Source organism: Plasmodium malariae (assembly GCF_900090045.1).
Source record: "Plasmodium malariae genome assembly, chromosome: 1".
NCBI lineage: Eukaryota > Apicomplexa > Aconoidasida > Haemosporida > Plasmodiidae > Plasmodium > Plasmodium malariae.
In genome coordinates this window covers 370,736-395,108 of record NC_041775.1, presented here as the reverse complement: position 1 = coordinate 395,108, position 24,373 = coordinate 370,736, and the positions used below count along the sequence as shown (strand labels likewise).

Here is a 24,373-nt window from a genome sequence, read left to right as displayed (position 1 = left end):
CAATTATTATTTTATATATTTTTTGTTTTGAGTCAATCATTGACCATTTTTTTCCCACGTTTTCTAATTTCTCCCGACCATTTTTTCTTGTTTTTATGCAACATAGAAATGTACCCACATACCCATATATATATTTATTATATATATAAGTACTAATATGTATTTATATATATACTGATATATATTTATATACTTACACACGCGCAATACTGATGAATGCATACAACACAGAAGGGAGATATTTATTAATAATTTATGAAAAAGTATTCAAAATAATATATATAAAGCATTTAAAAGATAACAAAAATGAGAACGTTAAGGTACCTTCACTGTTTGTTTTTCGGGAGAGTGGAAAATGTTCAGAGAAGTTGATAAATAAAGATAAAATTCGAAAGAAAAGTAAAAAGTTTGGTAGTACAATAAATGAACTAATTATTGATAACATTATTGGTACGATTGAAATTAAAAATGAACTGTTCTTATTTGTTGTAGAGAAATGGAGATTATTATGTAAATTCTTTTATTTAAATAAGTATAGAAGTATATATAAAATTGAGAAAGTACATTACATACCATATAATATTAATATCACCTCGATGAACACTACAGTAAACAATTCATTAAACATTGATGACAATTCAACAAATTTTTTTATTAATAATTTAAAAAATAATGAAGATATAAATAAAAATTTTGAAATTATTAATAACAATAATATGAAGTTTATATATAAGAGTGATGATGTTTTGCAAATACAGGAGGGGGATGGGAATGATGATGATGACGATGAAATTAGGGTTAGCAAAATTGAAAATAATACACATAACAATAATTCCAAGAAGATGTGTTGTGATATGTATAGCTCGTACAATGAATTGGATAAACCCTACAAAATAGATGAGGACGATTTTTACAATAAACATTTTTCTACCAAATTTAGCAAAAGAGAAAATGATAATAGTACTAATAGAAAAAATAAAGGTTTAAACCATTTCAACATAAGTGGTGATGTAATAGAGCTTAGCACGTATAATAGGAATAGTAATAATTATAGTAATAAGTACAATAATAAGTACAATAATAAGTACAATAATAAGTACAGTAATAATTACACTAATCAAAAAGAGGAAAAGAATAATAAGAAAATTCTAAATTTTAATACAGCCAAAAAATGGCTAACAAATCAATTTACCCATAAAAATATATTAAACATAATTTCAGACATAACGAATTATGATAACAAATATGATAATGAGAATGGAAGAACTACTACTAAAATACACAATGATAATAATTTCCATATTAATAATAGCAAAACAACTTATAATAGTAAGCAAAGGAAAGATCAAGAACAAAATACGAACTCGTCAACTTTGGACGATAATGAACTAATAGCTAATATTCTTAATGATAAGGATGATTGTGAAATGAGTTATAATAACAATACCAGTGGGTGTAATAAAACTGGTTATAATGAAGGAAGCAATAAAAATAGAAGCAACTACAAGGGAAGTAGTATCGACACGAATAGCATTGGAAGTGCCTTCGACAGCATCCCTAGGGGCTGCAGTGGCCAGACGAAAGTCAGCAATAATATTGGCAATGATAAAAGTAGGAATAATAATGAAAATAACAATGGAAATAACAGTGGCAGTAACAATGGGATTAGTAATAGAAATAATAATTATGATGGTAGCACAAAAATAAATGGCGGGAGGAACGAGCAGCAGATGGTAGAGAGTGCAATGTATGGGAAGTGCATGAACAAGTTAGGAGAAAGTAAACAACCCGAGCAGTCAGCAAAAATAAATGTTAATTTAATTGATAAATTATTTTTTAATAAGGAGAACAGGATTGAAGTTATACCAAATGACAAACATGAACAAGAGAAGAAGGAGGAGGAACTGAATAACATATGTTATGATAATAAAATGGAGCAGTACCAAAAGGGGAAGGGCACAAATAACAAGTACATTCAAGGGGATAACAGTAATTTAAATAAAGGTACCACTGATCAACTTAAAAATTGTTACAATGAAAAAGGAGATGCTTATGTGAATGTAAGTAATGATAATAGTTACTACAAGAATATACTGTTAAATTATAATGAAGAAATGAAAATGGTAATTACACCGAACAGAGATAATTGTAATAGTAAAATTTCTCATGAAAATTTGCCGGTGAGTATTAATGGGGGTGCTGCAAAGGGATGTACTGTCAGTGCATGGAATAGCCATTCCAATAGAAATGGTAATAGTAACGGTAACTGCGATGTGATTGGAGCTGCGAATGGTAATGGGTGTGAAGATGCCAACTGCAACAGCAGCAGTAATAACATAAAGGATCTTATTACCAATTCTTACTTCAATGTAAAAAGCAATGTGAAGATTTATGATAAAACAGAACAAAACGAAAAGAGAAATTCATATCCCGTTTCTTTTAAAAGTGGAAATGATGATAATGTTAAAGCTGATGGAAAAAAAATGAACTTGAAAATGGACATACATAAAATATTAAAAATGATTCAGAAAATATTATCAGTTCATATGTATTACTCGTATGACTATGATTTAACACAGGGGATTCAAAAAAAGTGTAGAAAGAATATTGATGAAGTAGAAGGAGAGCCACTATATTCATCATCATCTTCCACTACGTTAAATAAAAAGAAATCATTTTTAAAAGTTAGTGAAAGAAATTTTATGTGGAATTATCAGATGATAAAAAAAATTAAGAATAAGTGTAAAATTGATGATAACTGGTTTTGTTCAATAATACAAGGATATATAGCTTATACATCTATAGAAATAAATAAAAAATGTTTAGAATTACTTCTAATAAGTCGACGTTCCTCTGTATTGGGTGGGACTAGGTTTAATAAAAGGGGTATAAATGATGATGGTTACGTAGCTAACTATGTAGAGACTGAGCAAATTATAAGAATTAATAATAGAAATATGACGTTAATGAATAGATTTGATAATGCAAATATGACTGTTTCGAATGTGAAGGAAGAAATAGACAAATTCAACACAAGAAATAATAATGTACCTAATTCAAATTATGAAAAGAATCAGGTGTTCTACTGTGATGCAACTCCTCTGCCGAGTATTCAAATTGATAAGGGAGAAATTAAATTGGAAAATTCAAGCGATCAAACAAATTTATGTTACGAGATGGATGTATATAACATAAAAAGTAGTGGCACAGGTAGCGACAATGGTAGAGGTAGTGCTATAAATAGCGACAGAAATTTCGAGAACAGGATTATTTCCCTAGTTCAGATAAGGGGGTCCATCCCCCTTTTTTGGAAGCAACATTCGATGTCTTCTCATGTTAATATAGAGAGGTCTTCCTTGTTAAGTATTAAAGCGTTCAAAGAACATAACAAGAAATTAATTAGTAACTATGGTAATAATATATATTATATAAATTTGCTTAGTCAAAATAAAGGGAATGAGAAAAAGTTGACTAAAAAAATGATTGAAATGATAAATTATATAAAAAAGGATAAGCATTATAAGGAGAAGGATTTTATTAATTATATAGAATATGATTTTCACATTTCTGTGAAAAATAAAAGTTTTGAAGATGCTATGAATGATTTTATTAATAAAGTATTACTTAATGAGATTAAAAATGTTTCCTTTTTTATGGAATCGTGTAAGAATACGAATAATAATAAGAAGAATAATAGTAATTATAATAATGTTAGCAGTACAGGAAATGGATATTCAGACGATTCTTGTGTTTATCAGAATGGCGTTTTTAGGACTAATTGCCTTGATTGTTTAGATAGAACGAATGTATTTCAGTATTATTACACATTATTTTTTATTTTCTACGTTTTGCACGTGTCAAAAAATGATATGTTTCTTAAGGCAGTGAAGAAATCGCAATTATGTTTTTATAAAAATGTAAATAGTATGTTCAGTAATAGGAGTGTTACTATTGTGAGTACTTTACAAATGGAAAATTATTTACTCGAGTTGTCGGACAGATATCCGGTAAATAAAAATTGCGAGTACGCTAAGATTAGTAGTACTACGAATGTTGGAAATATTGGCAATGACAGAAATATTAGTAGGATTAATAACAATGTTAGTAATATAAGAAATAATAGTGGTAATAATTACATAAGTAGTAATAATAATGCTAGCAGGAACAATACTAGAAGTAACAACAACTGTAATAACATGTCAGGCGGAGGGTCCAATGTACTCGAGGATTTTTATTATGTTAATAGTAAGACGAAGACGAACGAGAGGAAGAAAGAAGACCATAGTGATATTCCTAATATATTAGAAGAACAAGATAGGAAACATAGAATAAGATATAATTATGAAAAAGAAGATGAAGAAAAAAAAAAATTTAGAAATGAACAACTGGATGAATATATCTATATATTAAAACATCTATTTAAAAAAATGTGGGTGGAAAATGGGGATATTATTAGTACACATTATACTGGGACTGGTAGTGTTTTTTCTTCACAAATTAATGTAGGAAGGTCATCGTTAAGTACAAATATTGATCATGCAATTAAATCCATTGAAAGATTTTATCAAAATAATTTTGAGGATAATTTTAGACAAGAGTGCATTGATATAATTTTGTGCACCGGGAAATATAGTAAAAATAAGAGAAGGCATTTTATCGGAGCGGATTTGAATTATTTTTTAAATTATAGTAATTTTATTACAAAGGATTCTTTTCTTAATTTGAGAAATAAAAATGTTGATTCGCCTATGAATTATGTGCAATCTAGTGGCAATATGGATATAGGTAAACAGCAGAGAAAAGATGGTAAAGAATATTCGAATTATAAACAAGAAGAAACTTTAGGAAAAAACATCAAAATGGAAAAATTATTAAAAAATGGGAATCGATTACTTGAATATAGTACCAATAGCAATGATTCGAATAGTAACGATTTTGCTGATAGCAGCAGTGGCATGAACGAACACACACAAAGGGAGGGATCCAACAGAAACATAGAGAAGAATAGGGGAGAAAAAAAAAGAACCAAAGAGAAACATTTGAGTAAGGTTAAAAAAACAGACAAGGATAAAATTCCAAGCGAGGAAGATGAAGCTGATGAATATGACAAGGAGGAAGAAGAAGAATATGACGAAAATGAGGAGCAGGAGGAGGAAGAGGAAGAAGGGGAAAAGGATAAAGGTAATGATAGAGGTAAACATAAAGATAAACATAATAGCAGAGATATGCATAAAGATAAAGAGAAACTGAAGGAGGGGGAGAAAACTGCGTACAGTGATAATGAAATAAAATGTGTTAAGAAACAAATGAACAGAGATAAGACAGTCTGTAGCAATAAAAACGTGAGTGATCATATTATTGGACGAACAAGTAATAATGACAATATCGTAAATAATACCGTCGAAAGTAGTAGCAGTAGCTTAGATAATGTACAGAAAAAAAAAAAAAAAAAAAAAAAAAAAAAAAATATTAATAAAAAAGGGAAAGATAAAAAAAACAAAGGTGATTTGGTATATATGAAAAGTTTATATAAAAAGAAAAGCTACATTTACAGTATAAGAAATAGAAATAAATATACTGATTACCTAAGTCATGATTTAATTAATCATTATTACATGGATTATGAAGATTCTAAAGTAATACAGAATTACAAAAAAAAGAGAATGACGAATACAGATTATGAAGAGAAAATTGTGAAATTATGGGTAGGTACATGGAATTTATGCGGTAGTGATTTATATGAACTGAATGATATATCCTCGTGGTTAAATGAAATTAATGAATACATTGATATGTATGTATTTTGTTTTCAAGAAGTTGTTGAATTGACCGGATTTAGGATTTTAATGAACATGAAAGATAAATTTAAAGAAAAAAAAATAGAGCAAAAAATTATTCAATCCTTGGCAGAAATCTCGCAGAAGCAGAAAGAAATGTACATTAAAAGTAAGGGACGTAGTAACATATTTTTTAGAAAAAATAACGAAGATAATGGTGCACATAATTATGTCGATAACAATGCCTCATTGAAAAGTAAAAATATTGGAGGAGTAACAAACACCTGTTTTTCATCAGCTCGAATTAATATGCATAAAAATGAGGAAGTTAATGAAAGAATGAATAAGGATGACTACTATGAAAAATACCTGAAATGTTTTAATGAATCATACATGAGTGAGAATGTAGCACATTCCGTAAGGTGTGAAAAGGAAAAAGAAATAGTTAAGGAACGACGAAGAAGTACAGATAATAGTGTATCACTGGATATTTCGAAAAACTGTTTTTTAAATAATTATTTCAATAATTTAAATGAAGGTAACAACTCCTTTTATGATATTCAAAATAATGAAAGAAAATCGTTTAACTTGAATATTTTGAGTAACAACAATTTGAGTAATCAAAAAAAAGATAATGATAATAACGATTTACTTTTTTTAAATGAAAAGTCCGAACAACATAATATTGAGATGGAAAATAACTTTTATTGTAATAATACATATGAGCATATTGGTGAAGGTAATAACAACAACAGCATGTTAAAAGTGCTAAAGGATAAGGAGAATAATTTTTTCAGTGACCATCATATAAAAAGCAATGATACTAATATAAGTTCAAATATAAATGAAATTTTTGAAAATAATAATTCAAGTAATTCAAATAAAAAGGTAAGTGATTCATTAAAAAATAAAAACATTTATAGCTCACATGGAAATATAAGAAACTGGAATGATAGTGCCAATGTGAATATTTCAGATAGCCAAAATGTGCATAATATAGTGAATAATGAGGCGGAGAAGCATAAGGGGGGAGATCTATATTGCAGTGAGAAGGTTAGTAGTAACAATAATGGTGCCAATAATATCGGTAATAAGGATGTTAGTAGAAGCCTGGGCAATTTTAACGTTACCAGTGTACAAAACGTTTTTGATGAAGACGGGGTTGGGATGAGGAAAAGATCCACGAAGAACCTAATTCACTTAAACAATGACGATGATGTTTTCCATAATAATAGGAGCTTCAATAAAGATATAAAAAGAGGATGCAGTATGAATGAAAATGCGTTGGGTTCACATTCACAGGAGGAAGGAAAAAGTACACATAAACGTATTTACGATAGTAATAAAAATAATTTCTTCTTTGATGATGAAAAAAGGCATTTAAAAGATAAGGATGTATTTTTAAAGAATGCATCAAACAAATATTTTTTGAATTTCAAAAAGTTTAAATATGTGAAGTTAAAATCAGTTTCTATGATCGGATTATTTATAATCATTTTTATTGATGAGGGAATGGTTGATCATATAAGAGAAATTGAAGTGTGTAAAGTAAAGGTAGGTTTAAAAGGTAATACTGGTAATAAAGGAAGTGTGTCTATAAAGTTTAGACTAGGTTTTAACTCTTTCTGTTTTAACAACATACATTTGGCATCAGGTCAAACAAACATCTTTGAAAGGAACAGTCAGATGCAAAGTATTTTGAATAATAGTTTCCAAAACCAAGAATTAAATAATTTATTTAATTTTGACTACTTTTTTGCTTGTGGGGATTTTAATTTTAGAATTAATAAAACTCATGAAGAAGTATTTAAATCCATTGCAAATAAGAATGCTCATCAGTTATTAAATTATGACCAATTTATCTATAATAAATTGTATAATATTTTACCCTTTTGTCTTTTTTACGAGCATCCTATTATGTTTAACCCGACATATAAATACAAAAAAAATTCGAACTTGTACGACGTAAGAAGGACCCCCGCATGGTATAACTAAAAAAAAATATTTTACCGTATATAAACAGACATCCACATACACGAGAATGTGAAAATGTTTTACGTTTCAGGGATATTCAGCGTGTGTACACGTATGTGCGTACATATATATATATATATGTATATGTGTGTTTATATGTGCATGTATACACAGTTGGGTGCATTTACGTATACACTGGTTTATTTTACTTCATTACGCAGGTGTGACAGAGTACTGGTGAGCGGAAAATTAATACATTTGTCGGAATTAGAGAAAAAAAGAAAAGAGTTTATTGCACAAGAAATTAAAGAACAGGCGGATGATGTAAAAAATGCGGATAGGAATAGTAGTAGTAATAATAATAATAGTAATAGTAATAGTAATAGTAGTAATAATAATAATAATAATAATAATAATAATAATAGTAATAGTAATAGTAATAATAATAATATAATAATAATAATAATAATAATATTAATAATAATAATAATAATAATAATAATAATAATAATAATAATAATAATAATAATAATAATAATAATAATAATAATAATAATAATAATAATAATAATAATAATAATAATAATAATAATATTAATAATAATAATAATAATAGTAATAGTAATAGTAGTAATAATAATAATAATAGTAATAGTAGTAATAATAATAATAATAATAGTAATAGTAGTAATAATAATAGTAATAATAAGGATGGTATAGAGAATAGCAGAAAGTATGAACGTATCAGAAAAAACATTGACAATGAGGAAATGCATGATTTTTATCATAATGAAAAAATATATTTTAAATATTTAAATTATAAAACTCACAACAATTTTTTTTCAAGTGATCATAAGCCGGTTAGTGCAATTATTGAATTAAAAGTATTTTTTGATAAAAAAGACATTGAGTATAAATTAATTAATTCATATAGTATGAGAACAAATGATGAATTTAATAATATTGCAAAAAATTCAAGTAATACGAGTAATAGTAGTAATAATAAAAACAACAATTTGCTTGATTATTTCCTTCCGAATAATTATGGGATAAGCAAATACACTGCTTATCCAATCTCACAAATTTTAAATTATTCAAACAATTATAACGGGAAACTTAAAAATAACATGAATGAATATTCATTTTATGAAGATTCAATAAAAAACATAGATAAGATAGATGATTATTCGTATTCAAAATGAGAATTACTCCGTTTTGAGAAAAAAAATTATAAGAAGAATTTTTTTTTGAAAATTTTGTTATAGTTAGCTAAAAAAAAAAAAAAATAAAATAAGAGAATATTGAGTGTAAATGAGATCTGGAACGTAAAAAATGGAAGAAGAGCATGTATGTGTCTGTGCGCATACATATATATATATATATATATATATATATATATATATGTTTACATATGTGCATTAAATTAGGGACAAAGACAACAACATTAACAATAGAAGTAATTTCGTTTTCCATATATTTTTCTGTATATATAAGTATATGTATTCACGTATATATGTATATTTATTCATACATATTAACATTTTTTATTATTTTTTTATGTGTATCCTTATTTGTAAAAATCTTATATCTTTTTTTTTTTTTTCTCATTTTTATGAATTTTGTATCTTATATGAAGTTTAACTGTATTACTACAATTACACATGTATTATAAAAAGAATGTTAAATTCAAGTTTAATTTTACATCTTACATGTATTAGTTTTTTATTTTCTGTACTATTTATTGTGTCCATATTTAATTTTATAAAACATATATTTACCGAATTGCTTTTATTTCACCGTTGCCATATATATATATATATGTACGCAGGTGATCTATTTTTTTTTTTTTTTTTTTTTTTTGTTACTTTTGTTTACATGTGGAATAGGAAAAAAAAAAAAAAAAAAAAAAGAAGCAACATATTAATAAATAATTAAAATTTTTGAAGATTCTATATTCGGTTCGTTGTTCTTGCATTTAAATTTTTAATTTATAAGCGTATTTTCAATATTTATAATATTTCTGTTTATTATTTTTTTTTTTTTTTTCCTCACTTTTTATATATTTTTATTTATATTATTTTTTTTTGTTGTTGTTATTCTTGTAAACTTGTATTTTAAAAAAGTTTCAAAAAGAAAATAATAAAAAAAAATTGGCCTTATTTGGATTATTTTGCATGTACAAAATAATTATGGTCTTTTATGAAAAGACAATACTAAAGATTTGAATAAGTGTACTTTTTTATTTCTATTCATTAAAAGAAAAATATTAACATACGCATATCAACATGTGTCAAAATGTGGAATAAATATAGGTATGCTTCAAGTTGACTTAAAATTGATTAAAATATTTTTGGTAGAGAACAGCACGTTGGAATGAGATGAAAAGAATTAAATATAAAGTGCTTCACTTGTTAAGAAAATTAGAATATGTGTAATTAATTATATTTGTAGAAGGATTCATCTCCCTAGTTTTATGTACATATACATGCATACGATATATTAACAATTTTAAGTAATTTCTAAAACATTTTTCCTATTTTCTAAAGATATAGTTTTTTATACCTTTGTAGTAATATTTTTACGTTTGTATATGAAAATTTACGTATGACACATTTAGTTTATCTTAAATTTAATTTTTATATCGTTCAGGAAGAATATGTTGAAGTGAAGAACATAAAAAAACTAAAAGTTCTGAATATTAAAAAATAATTTTAGGGCAACTATGGATTATGAAAACTCTAACATTTTTGTAAAACATACAAATTTATATAAAAAAAGAAAAAGAAATGTAAATGTTTTATCAAAAAATGATCCACATTTTTTAATAGGCATATTCTCCATTTTTGTATAATACTTTTTTTTCATTTTTAATTCTCACATATATGTGCATATATGCATATAATATGGTAACTATTGGGGATGGAAATTTTTTTCATTCTTTGAAATTGCATTAATAATTTTATTTGAGAAAAACCATTTTTATTTTTATTTTTAATTTATAATTTTATATTTTTAATATATAATTTTATATTTTTAATTTATAATTTTATATTTTTAATTTATAATTTTATATTTTTAATTTATAACTTTTTTTTTTTTTTTTTAATCTTTATGTCTATTTTTATGTAAAAATATAATAAACAATAGTATTTTTTCTTTTTATTACTTTTTCGTTTACATGACCTTTTTCAAATAAAAGTTTTTCTTGTTAGGGAATTGTGTTCATATTTTTAAAAACTATTTTCTTTTTATTTAATAATATTGTAATATGGGTTTTGCTTTCTTTTTTTTTATTTTTTGAAATTTATCAAATATCTCGAAAATTTAAAAAAAACAATGCGCTCATGTTTTCCTTGTATATTTGGTTTAAAAGTGTTAATTTAAAACAAGTTTTAAAATGCCCATATGATGTGTATATATTTAAGATGCTCATTTGAAATATATATTTAACGTATTTTTTTTTTTTTTTTTTTTTAAATCTTACTATGAGAATAATAAATTCCTTTAAAATGGAATTAGCAAAAAAATAAGACTATTTAAAATAAGTTTATTAAGTATACATATATCTTTTTCTTTTTCTTTTTTTTATTAATTTTCATTTTTTCCCCTTTTTCTAAGTTTCGAAGTTTAAAAAACTCATTTGGCATTTTATTCCGTGTACGTGTATTATAAACCCATCGCATGAACATGAACTGGGTTAAACTTTATTGGCGGTTTTTGCAAATATAACTGTTCGTATTTTGCGTATTCCAAATTTTTGTCTCGTTCAACATATAAGCAGCATTACATACGTAGTCATAAACATACACGTGTATACACATACATGAAATCAGATTTTCGTTTAACCCCTTTACGATAATTTTAAAAAACCAAGATATAAGTAAAATGGAAATACGAACATACGTGGATGACAATCACACCAAATATTTGGAGGCCGTAAAAAATTACAATTCCCATATAGACGAACTAACAACCTTTTTTGATACTTTTGAAGATCCTTCAATAAATCATGTTAACTGGGGTAAACTTAAATATAAGGGTTACTTACAAAAAATATATAACCACGATACGGAAATACTGCCATTATATTTAGATGATCTGAGAGAACATTTCTGCAAAGAGAATAAAGATGCGGATCATTCGGTTTATAATGGTATAATGACGAACACGCATAGATATATGGAATTACTATATTCAGCTGCTGATAAATGCTTATCTGATGAAAATTTTAAAAGATTTGTAAAAGGTTATGGAGAAGAGGATGAAAATGAGAAAACGAGGAAATGGAATTTAAGAAGAATAAATAATGAAGATCTTAGTGGTTATTCAACAGATGAAAGTGAAAAGGAAGCCTTTAATAATTTATTTCGAGATATGATTAAACCAATTGAACAAATTAGACAAGAACGAATGAAAGAATATAAGTTACCAGCTTATTTAAGAGTCAATTTCGAAATAATTTTAATACCTAGTTCAAGGGATTTGGTAAGAAAAATGAGAATAGTAAATGCAGATTGTATAGGTTCTTTAAGTACATTTGAATGCGAAGTAATAAGAGCAACACAATTAAAACCACGTATTAGAGTAGCTACCTATGAATGTGATAGATGTCATGTTTTTGCTTATAAAGCTGTTGATGGTCCTTTCTTTATGCCTCTCTTTGATTGCCCTGGTTGTACAAATGTACATGGTATTAGAGGATCTTTAAAGTTTCAAGCAAAATTAAGTAAATTTGTGAAATATCAAGAAATTAAAGTACAAGAATTACCAAGTCAATTACCAGAAGGAGATATTCCTCGAAGTATGAATTGTATAATACATGGAGAATGTACAACATCTGTTCAACCTGGAATGTCAGTTACCTTAACAGGGGTCCTAATGCCAGTAACGAAAAGTGGGTTTCAAGCATTAAAAGGAGGTTTGATTGCAGAAAAGGTATTTCATATTTATTATGTACAGAATAATAAAGAAAATTTTAATGAACATATAGATAATTATGATAAAATAATGGAGGAAGTTCAAAATTTAAAAAATAGTCCAAATTTATATGAAAGATTAGCTTATAATATTGGACCGGAAATATATGGACATGATGATGTGAAAAAAGCATTATTATTACAATTAATTGGTGGATGCACAAAAAAAAAAAAAGATGGTGGTATGATAAGAGGAGATATACATATATTACTAATGGGTGATCCTGGGGTTGCTAAAAGTCAGTTGATGAAAAAAGTATGTTTAATAGCATCAAGATCTATTTATACAACTGGAAAAGGAAGTAGTTCCGTAGGTTTGACTGCTGCTGTTTTAAAAGATCCAAATACAGGGGAGACAACATTAGAAGGGGGTGCATTAGTATTAGCTGATAAAGGAATATGTTGTATTGATGAATTTGACAAGATGGATGAATTTGATCGATCAGCCATTTACGAAGTTATGGAACAACAAACAGTGTCAATTGCTAAAGCTGGACATTGTAGTAATATGCCTGCTCGGTCATCTGTGTTAGCAGCTGCCAATCCTATTAATGGTAGGTATGACTGTAAAAAATCAGTCATGCTAAATATGAATTTACCTGCAGCTCTTTTAACAAGGTTTGATTTACAGTTCCTTCTACTTGATATATCTGACAGAGATAAGGACAAAAAACTAGCTGAGCATGTGCTAAATATTTTAAAATGTATAGATTCTAGTGATGATAAAAAGAAAAGATCAGAATTAAGTGAGGATGGGTATGAAGAAATTGATAAAACTGTTTTGAGGGCTTTTATACAACTAGCCAAAAAAAAACAGCCAACCATTTCTCCTGATTTAATACCCAAAATTACGCAATGGTATGTCTCAACTAGGCAGTTAGAATCACAGCAGGAAAGATATAATGACACTCGTATAAATTATACAACGCCAAGAGCACTTCTTGCAATTTTACGTATATCACAAGCATTGGCTAGATTGAGAGACAGTGATGTAATAGAAACAGCTGATTTTGAAGAAGCCATCAGACTAACAGAGCAGTCAAAGGCAAGTGTATCACAACAAACAGAGAAGAGACGAAGAAAGGACTCATCCACAGAAATTATGAATATTATTAAAAGCATTAAAGACAAAATTATGGAGAAGAAAAAAAAATGGAATGGCTGGATACCTATTGAAGAGATTGAAACACAGTCAATAACAAAAGGGTTTACCAAAGCGCACGTTTTTAACACTATTGATAAGTATGTAGAGCTCACTGTATTTACAATTAATGAGAATAACACTGCCATTGCCTTTCCTAACGATGTTTACGATGCAGATGAGGAGGAAGAGGAAGTAGGCGAGGAAGACGCCCTTTGAGCGACTACATGGGGGAAGAGAAGTATAAATAAATATATGAAGTACAAAACATATTACTAGACCTTGTTTTTGCTTTTTTTTTTTTTTTTTTTTCTCTCCCCATTTACCGGCTATTATATATGCAGCACTTTTACTATAACTAGAGAAAAAAATTTTACATTCATGTTTACCTTTTTTTCCTTATTAACAATTGAAGTATATACGGCGTAACTCTTATTTTTAAGGTGTATTTTTAATCTCATAGATATATATGATAGTAATGTACATACATATACAAGTATATGCATTCATAAATTTTTTTTTTTTTTCCCCCATAATTTATGGCATCTCCATCATTCATGATAAACATATTTGTTGGTTCTTTTTAAAAAAAAATATTTACTATCATTGTTTTGACACTAGGAAATCAAGTTATGTAGTAAAATAAGGGCTGAAAAAAGGTTTAAATAAAAGAGCACGAACTAGGAAAATGTGTGCGTATTTTCGCTAAGTGCACGAAAAAATAAGCAGACAAAAGCAGGGTCACACATGCACATAAACAAACGTAAACAAAAACAGATAAATGCATAAATACGTAAGTTCATAAACATAATGATGCATACACTTTTGCTATTTTTCTATTGTTTTTTCCCCATCTGAGCATTCGTCCCTACAGCTGCTCCACTATCCTTTTGAGCTCCCCCTTGTCCGCATTTATTTTGAGGAAGGTGTTTCCCTCTTTAAGCCTTGTCTCAGTTATAACATTATGAGATACGAACTCGACCAGTAAGGAATTTATCCTTATACTGGATGTCCCTACAGTAAACAAGCGCTTGTCTTGTAACAAGGATTCTTTTTCTACACCATATATACCTTTTTCCAAATTTTCTAATTGTATGGAAGCAATAATCTTAAATAACCTTTTATGGTTAATACTTAAAGCATTTAGTATAGTTTCAATGTTATTCTTTACATCTATCTCTTCACACTTTTTATTGAATACCCATTCAGGTAAGAACTTATTCCATTGTCTTAAAATTTCATGTCTATAATCTAACCAAGTGTGACATTTCATATAGTGAAAATTAATGGTACTTATATTTTTAAAATTCATGTTTAGCTCAAAAGAAACATCGTCAATGGAACATATAAAATAAATGTTATCATATTGACTTAAGAAAGAGAAATATTCGTAATACGGGTATAATTTCATATTATCTAAGTTGTGTATAATAAAATAAAGGGGTATATTCGATTCATTAACCTTTTGTACTAATTCATATAATAAATCAAAAGACTTTAAATTTTTTGAGCTTTTATGATTATAATGATATTCTAATATACGCATTAGAATTTCTTCAAAATTAACCTCTTCCTCAAACCCTAATATTATACATTTATTCCCATCATTTAAACAAATATTTGTAAAAAGATTTAATAAATGAAATTTCGAACCTATTCCATATAAACATATATTTATATTATTTAATAAATATACTTTCCATTTAATAAATTGCTTCACATTATAGTGATATAATGATCTTTTTTCTTTTATATGTGTATGAGGTAAATTTTTTATCAAATATTGTAACTTTTGCACATGATCCAATTTATCTAAATTTTCTTCAATTGGTATAAATGATGATAAAGATTTTATTTTATAATTAGGTTTCACTATTTCTTTTATATTTAAACTAGAATAATAATCATATGATATTAATTTCTGTGTAGCTGAATCTACAATATCTTCTATTTTTTCATCATTTCCAAACTGTTCTTCATCAACATTTTTTTTTTTTTTTTTAGTTTTGAAATTATTTGTCACTCCTTGATCTTTTCCTGCTTCTTCCTCCTGTGAATTATCCAATTCACTTTTAAGTCCTTCCGAATAATCACTACTTCCTTCTATTCCATACAATGTTGGATCATTATAAATGTTTATATCCATTTCTTCTTTACCAAGTTCATCAATATACAAATCGTAATTATCATTTTCACTCTCATGCATCTTTTTGTTTTTCCTTTTCTCCTTAACGAGTTTTGAGCCTTGTTCGTTCTTTCGTTTGTTGCTCTTCTGGTGTTCTTTGTCCCACGCCTCATCGCATTCGTCGCTGCATTCGACATCGCCTTTTTCATCTGAACTTGCTACTTCAGCACCATCTTCCCCTTCCCCTGATTCCGCATCTTCCTTCAGTTTATCCCTTTTCAAAATGCTGCCCCGTTCTATGTTATTCCTACTTAATGATTTACTTTTTTTATTGTCTAATTTTAAACTGGACAAGGCTGTTCCTTTGTGCATTTTTTTTTTTTTTTTTTTTTTTTCATTTTCCACCTTATTACTCATCATTTTTTTTTGTTTCTCTAGCGTTAATTTTCTTTTTGCCTCTAATTGTTGTTTCATTTTTTCCCTCTTTTTTTTTTGTTCTATATCAAACATGCTAGTTAGGAAGTACGGGATAATATTTTTTTCATTTAACTTATCATAATCAATATTAATTATATCATTAATTTTCATTTCATCCGAATAATGATACTTTCCACCTCTTTGTAAAAAATGCTCTAATTCGTTCTTTGTGTGTTCTCTTAAAAAGGCAACACTTTCGTTGCTTATACTCGTTTCGTATTTTTCTACATAATTATTTCTAAATGTTTTAATAAGATTTTCATTCATTTCGTCTTCATCCTCCTCATCATCGTCCTCTTCTTCGTCATAGTTTGCATCTAGTGCATTTTCCTTTTGATGTTCTCCTTGACCTTTTAGTTTTTTCTTACTGTAAATGTTGCTATTGTTTGAATCAGATTGATATGTGGCATCTAACTTTATGTCAACACTTGCGTACGTGTTTTCATATGTGTTTGTGGGCGATTTTTCCATTTTAAAGGAACTTAATTTTTTACTTTTTTCATTATTATTCGTTAATTTTATATTTTCATTAAAATCAATTTTGACTTCTTCCTTACTTAAGAATTTATTTACATTATTTGGTATTCTTACGATAAGACTAGGCATATTCTTATTATTTTCTGTAAGATTTGTTATTAAATACTCTTCCTTTTCGTTCTCTTCATCCTTCGCCCCCACTACCATTTTTACCTTCTTCTTAGGGGAGTTCACCTCGATGTTTTTCATCATTTTAGATATGTGCGATTAGGACGGAAAAATGTGAAAGGTGCATTAGATAGAACTGCAACAGGGGTTTAAACAAGAACAAAGCAAAAAAAAAAAAAAAAAAAAAAAAAAAAAACTGACACTCAAAGGAATATTAAATATTTTAAAACGAATTCAATGTTCAAAATGGTTATTGAGAATTAAGCAAAAAGTGAATGTATATTTTTTGGGAAGGCCCCTTCAAAAATATTAAATGAAGAATATTCCCATAATTAAAAGTGAATAAACACTCTAACGCATATATTGTGTGGGTAAATACGTTTCGGAATATTTACTATATTGTTGTGTATTTTCCCTCATGCAAGAAAAGTCAATGATCCGAACAAAATATTCTTACGTGAAATGGCACAAGTACGTACGTATATAAATATATATATGTGTTTATGTACATATATATATATGTGCACATGTGCATACATATGTGTGTACACCTATTCAATTTTGCATTTGCACGAAATTAATTTAAATTCTTCCAAAAGCATCTTATTTAGCAAATTTATTATTTGCACTGTTTAAAATAAAATACAAGTGTAAGCATTTTTAAACTGTAAATTCACGTACCACCTTTTTTAATTTTCTTTTAAAATGTGAAGAGAATATATTTAAGGATTATATTAGTCTTTAAAAATATGAATTATTCTAATTATTTATATTTTTTTTTTATTTGAACAATTTTTTATTGTTTTTTTTAAGCGTATTATTTGCTTTTCTTTTCAGCTCATATTTTATTATAATGCTATATGAAATACACTTACGAATTTTGTCCTTAAACGTATTCTCCTTCAGTTAAAACAAAGTGCTGAAAAAGTATTAAAAGTGCAAAAAAGAGAAGAAAAGTGATGATGAGCTATAACATGCGGTGAAATTATTTACAAAATGATGTATATTTAAGAGTTATTATCCATTTATAGCTTAAAATTAAGTATTTTAAAAAAAATGCTATTTTATTTATTGCGCATACTTTTTCTTTTTGCTTTTGATTTTGTTTCACTTCTGCTTTCCTCTTCGCCCCATTTTTTTTCCCCTTACATGATTAATATATCTTATTCGCAACTTTTCCACTTCCTATTATTTTGCTAACATGGATAAGCTGCTACTATATTTTAACATGGTCAATTTTTTTTAACTTTTATTTTCGTATTTTCTTATATAATATAAGTATTTTCGTTTTTCGCGTAATGTAATAAAACGAAAATATTTGTATTTTCCTATTTTTTTGTACTCTCAGTATTGTTTGCGCCCCTTATTATTATTATTTTTTTTTTCCTCCGCATAATTTTCGTCTATTTTTTTTTAGTGCGAATACAAAACATTTTAAGGAAAAAAAAAAAAAAAAAAAATTAAAGCTATACAAATGTAGTGAACATTTAAAACAAAAAAATTAAATAAATTAAAGGAAGTATAAACGTAAAGAAAGTGTAAACGTAAAGAAAGTGTAAACGTAAAGAAAGTGTAAACGTAAAGAAAGTATTAACGTAAAGAAAGCATTAACGTAAAGAAAGTATTAACGTAAAGAATGTATTAAAGTAAAAATATAACATTGTTACAAAATAAAAAACGTACCAAGGTAAAAAGTATAACAAAACATGGAAATTTAATAGTGTGATAATGTAAATTAAAAAGCTGTATATGCCACAAAGAATAAAGCGCAATAAATGTATTATTATTACTACGTATGTTCTTGTGCAGAGGACATTAAGATTTGGTTTAGCAGCAAAAATAGAACGAATAGCATTATATACTCCTTAAAATTATACAGTTTTTTTCGTATTTTGCCTTTTCATAAGAATAATATCGTAGTTATAATTTTTTAAAAAACATTTCATAACATCAAATAGAACTGTAAATGTGTCTATATTTTCAAAAGCATCAAATAATACTTGGACAGCCACACTTGTATCTTTTGTTTTTATAAGCATAGGTATAATATAATTAAAAAAAGGGACATTTATATATATGTTTTCAATTTCGTTATTACGTAAATCTTGGATAATATGTCCATTGTATATTAAATCATAATTCACTCCTTCATTGTTATAAATATTTATATTGTTCCTTTTTAAATAATTATAAAAAGCATTATTTTTTAATTTTTTCTCCACGCACAAACGATTGAAATATCTGATCACGTCGACATACTCGTTAAAATTTATTACTTCCCTGTAATTGCCTCGGTTGGCAATGCTGCTACTGCTGCTACTGCTGCTACTGCTGCTACTGCTGCTACTGCTACTACTGCTGCTACTGCTACTACTGCTACTACTGCTACTACTGCTACTACTGCTACTACTGCTACTGTTACTGCTACTGTTACTGCTACTGTTACTGCTACTGTTACTGCTACTTTTACTACTGCTACTGCTATCACTACTTCTGTTATTACTACTACTATCAGTTTCACAATCCAACGTAGTGTTCATTTTTATGCAGTTCCTTTTGTTTATATTATATATCACAGAAAATACTAATTTGCGATATATAAATGAATATTTATAATTGTAATAGGAACTTTTAAATTTCTTAACAAATAAATGTTGCAGCATTATGCTCTCTATAAAATTTTTATCTTTAATAATGATACTCAAATCATGATTAAAAATAAATAAAAAATAATTTATTAATAAAACAAAGTTTTTCCTACTCATTATGTTATGTTTATTGTCTATTTGTTCATTTTCCCTCTCAGGGGGGTGGAAATGGGAGGAGCTTTTTTTTTTTGGAATATTTTTTTCTTCCCATTTTTCATGTTTATTATTCTGTTCAAATGATATGTAATCTGTTGACGATGCATAATAATTATTATCATGAAGGGATTGTCTATCATCTGTTAGGCATATGTTTAATATATCTGCGAAATTATTTTTAAGGTGTAATATAATCTTATTAAAATTGCTTAATACATTTCTACAAGTTTTTCCTTCCATTGCATGATAATATTTGAAGTTATCATGAAATAAATTAGAATGAATACCAATATTAATGAAAACAAATCTAAGTATCAGAAATTCATACGAATCATCTTGGTTCATTTTTGTAAAAGAAAAGTAACTGCTATATTTTTTGTTCTCTTCTGGAAGCACTTCATCCATCTCGGTGCTTATTACGTTATAAAGGTTATCACTACTATCTTCATACGACTCATTCTTTTTGTCATTATTTTTATCCTTGTCTTCCCCATGCTCATAACGAATATCACCTTCCTGTAAATATAGTTTCATAAAATGGTAATTTTTATCTTCTTTTAACTCATCTTCATCTAATAAAGACAATAGACCTTTGTTTATATTTTGCTGCGAAATGATATACTTTTTCTTGATATAAATGAGAACAAGGGTTGTAATTATATTTATGTTTAAAGATGTGTTGTTCCCCCTCAAAAGATAATATTGTAACAATAGGAGTATGGAGCTTACGTTCACATGATTTATATTTGCTAGTATCTTTTTTTCAAATATTGCTAGATCAATTACTTTACATAAATTTAATTCTGCAACGGATAGTAATATACTACACAAGGAATCAAAAAGGTAACGTTCTTCATCCAGAAAATGATTATTATTATACATAATATTCTTTTTTACTTTTTCTAATAGATCTAAAATATTTAGAGAAATATCCTCTTTTCTCAGGTTTAACAGACTATATGTAAAAAGTATTTTATCTAGGTCGAATATATGTATGTTGTACTTAAATATATTGTTATGAAATAGGTTTAATAAATATATGTAAAAGTTCCTATCAGAACTATTATTTTTCAGTGATATTAGTAAGTCCAGAACATTCATGTAATAACTCTTATTTTTTTTGACATCTACTTGTTTATTTATACCTTCTGCGTTTAGTGTTATTTCGAGGGCATTTGCTAGTATGTTGCTATGGCTAGAAGTTTCGTCCTCCTGTGTATGCGGTTCTATTTCTGCTACTACGTCTGCTTCTGCTGCCACTTCTGCACCACATGGATAAATCATATTAGCACTTGTATAAGTTGTGTCATTATATGGACGAAATTGATTTGAACTGATGCCCGAATTCTTCGTACCTGCACACTTATTTATCGATTCTATAATTTTAACTGTTTTACTTTTACTCTTTCCTAACAAACAGTATTGCCTGTTTTTTGTATCTTCATAAGAATAAATGCTTTTTAAATTTTCACAAATATAATGAGACAACTGAATGCAGTTGAATAAAATATATCTCCGAGTGTCAATACCACTGTTGTTATTGCGTATGTACACGGATGTGCTTCCTTCAGTATATAGAGGATCTCTCTTATAGTACAACTCGTTTTTAAAATTGCAAAAATATAAAAAATTTAGCAAGATTATATAATCACTACTGTTTGAAGGGGGTATGTAATTATTTATAAGATAAAAAAGAAATAAATAAAATTGTGTATTAAGGTAAAGATTGTTCCGAATAAGGGATAAAGCTAAGGAAAAGGAAGTTAAAAAATGTATATTCAAAATTTCTTCATTCATTTTTCTATTTTCTAAAAATATTTTCATATTCTTCATTAAGTAGGAATACATATTATATATTACTTGTACATATTTCTCATATGTATCATTTGAATACCTTTTTGAATAGTCATAATGTAACAATAACAGGGATAGCAAGCCTATATTTTGTATAATCTCTGAATTAACTCCATAACTAGTAATGCACTTATCAACTAAAATATGGTGAAGCGAGGGTATGTCAAGTATTATGTTATTTTTGATTTGATAAAAGAGTAAGTAGTTTACATCTTTTAATGTTATTTGTCTTTTCATTTCTTTTGTTTTGTTGATAAGTAAAAAAAAAAAATTATCATATTTATTTATTTCAAAATTATTTACATGTAATAATAAACAAATATTCTTACATGATAAACTAAACAAACCATTTTTTAATACGGAAAATAAGTAGTCATACAGCACATTAAAAAAATAACATTTTAAATTCTTCTTTTGTATCACTAGTAAATGTAGAAGCATGTCCAATCCTGCAGAATTCCTTATCTCACATTTGTTAGTATTTTCATGTATGTTGTCAATTTCTCTTTTTAAAAATGAACACAAATATAGAGATATAAAATTAGTACTATCATTCATTTTATAATAACTTAGGCAATACGATAATTTGTAAAAGTCCCATAGCAAGAGATTCGTGTTACTTCTGCTTCTCTTCAACGTGTTCATTAGCCTGATCAGCAACTTACGCACGTAGTCCACTTCCCTTTGCTTAATATGTGTATAGTTGTGCACGTGTGAACATCTCCTAGTGCTCAGCTCCTCTTCCGCTGTTTCTGTTATTTCTGATTCCATCCCTTCTTCATCGTCCATTTCCTGTGCTTCTATTCCTTCTTCCGCCGCTTTCTCTTTGTATTCACCATAATTGGTGTAGTTCATAACGGTATGGTCCTTATTTGTAACACCAGAAAAGCTATTTCTCGATACAGTTTCACTGCAATTTGTATCGTCCTTATGCACACACTTAGTAGTGAATAATGAGGGTGCCCCTTTTTTCAAGTTGCTGTCATTGTAATATTTAAAACCTTTTTCTTCCGCCATGTAATTTACATTTTCTTCCTTTAATTCATTCGTGTAAATTCCAATGTGATCCGAGATATCTTCATAGTTGTCATTATTTAAATTCTTATTTGCTATACTGTTACTTGTATTAAATAAATGATTGTCTTCATCTTTTCTTTTCTGTTCGTTCAATTTATGATATATTTTATTTTTTACAGCCAAGTACAAAATGCTAATAACTTCAGCTATGGACAGGTAATCAATATTTTTATAAAGTATAAAAAAAGACTTGTTCAAAGTTGTTTTTTCATAAATTTTTAATTTCTTAAATATTATTGATAACACTTTTCTTGTTTTTTTTAATTTATTTTTATCCAAACTTTTTTCAAAATATTCGTTTCTTTTTATTTGTTTTGCTTCTATATGTGGCGAAGACTCTACATTAGTCTCTTTTAATTTTTTTAAATTTTCGACATTTTCAAAATTAAAAATAAAGTATTCACTATGCAATTTGCTAGATGTTTTTATGCCTTTCGCTTTAATTAACCTGTTAATTACACACAACCTTTTCGTAACATCCTTAAAAAACATTATTCGAATGATAAGAGTGAATAACACAGATTAAAAGAAAATGCATACATCAACGGAAAAGAGAAAAAAGAGATAGGGGCGAAAAAATAGAAAAAAGGGAAAAAACAGTTAAAATATCTCAAAATGATGAAATCAACAAACAATCGAAGCGAAGAGGGACGAGGTAAAAGAATTGGAGCATATATGCCTACATACGCACGTACATTATCTCTATGTAGGTGTAATTATGAACCTGATATATAAGTAGGCTAACGAAATGGATATCTAACCCTCACATATGACAGCTATGAAAAAACTCTCCAAAAACATTATACTTATCACGAATTGGTCATAATGAAATGAATTCTAAAATATGAAGTTAAAAAAAAGTTATAATAATACAAATTAAAGAAAAGGAGCTTCTTAAAAAAAGGAAAAGGTTAGTTGTTTTTATTATTTCCTGAAATAAAATCGTGGGCAAATGTAAACTAAGTATGTTTAGGCAAGAGAGAAATATTTAATTACTCCCAATTAAGTCTTAACAGGCGGGCTTGTATGTATGTATGCAACAAATAACAAGTGCATGAAAATTTATTCTACATAAAATGAATGTTCATTAAGCAAGTCGCTATTTAAACATTTGAGATTGTTCAAAAAAAAAAAAAAAAAAAAAAAAAATGTTTCTCATATTTTTTAGTATATTAACAGGGAAAAAATAAATAAAATGCATATTTTTACTTTTACTAAAATCACTGCATGAATCGTTGTTCGAACATTATTCTGAGGGCAACAGTTTAGTTGGGGTAATACTAATAAGAAAAGGAAGACTGGAAATTAGGATTTATAAAATGAATCTTAGAATATATACAATCATACGAGTATATAAATATGTACATATTACGAATGTTTGTATGTAAATAATACGAAAGAGAGCAAGCGAAACTGTCAATATAATTGCTTTAAGGGGGGTTGCGGCAAGAAATGTGTACCTTACATAAGCTTATATATCTTTTATATACTTTCGAAGCTGTTTTTTTTTTTTTTTAATTTTA

General features: G+C 27.2%; 4 protein-coding genes across 4 annotated transcripts; 2 read left to right on the top strand and 2 right to left on the bottom strand.

The window, feature by feature from the left end:
- Positions 1-212: 212 nt before the first annotated feature.
- On the top strand, positions 213-8,953 carry PmUG01_01017000 (inositol-phosphate phosphatase, putative; the record flags this gene model as incomplete). The annotated part of the gene is made up of 3 exons (XM_029007833.1): positions 213-7,762; positions 7,973-8,187; positions 8,472-8,953. 3 exons carry the CDS (start codon positions 213-215, stop codon positions 8,951-8,953), a joined length of 8,247 nt encoding a protein of 2,748 aa, XP_028859964.1.
- A 2,683-nt stretch (positions 8,954-11,636) lies between these two features.
- Positions 11,637-14,087, top strand: MCM7 (DNA replication licensing factor MCM7, putative; the record flags this gene model as incomplete). Its single annotated transcript, XM_029007822.1, has 1 exon — positions 11,637-14,087. One exon carries the CDS (start codon positions 11,637-11,639, stop codon positions 14,085-14,087), a length of 2,451 nt encoding a protein of 816 aa, XP_028859963.1.
- Positions 14,088-14,736: 649 nt separating this feature from the next.
- On the bottom strand, positions 14,737-17,196 carry ORC2 (origin recognition complex subunit 2, putative; the record flags this gene model as incomplete). The annotated part of the gene is made up of 1 exon (XM_029007811.1): positions 14,737-17,196. The coding sequence occupies one exon, from the start codon at positions 17,194-17,196 to the stop codon at positions 14,737-14,739; it is 2,460 nt and encodes an 819-aa protein (XP_028859962.1).
- A 1,790-nt stretch (positions 17,197-18,986) lies between these two features.
- On the bottom strand, positions 18,987-23,342 carry PmUG01_01016700 (conserved Plasmodium protein, unknown function; the record flags this gene model as incomplete). Its single annotated transcript, XM_029007800.1, has 1 exon — positions 18,987-23,342. The coding sequence occupies one exon, from the start codon at positions 23,340-23,342 to the stop codon at positions 18,987-18,989; it is 4,356 nt and encodes a 1,451-aa protein (XP_028859961.1).
- Positions 23,343-24,373: the final 1,031 nt, after the last annotated feature.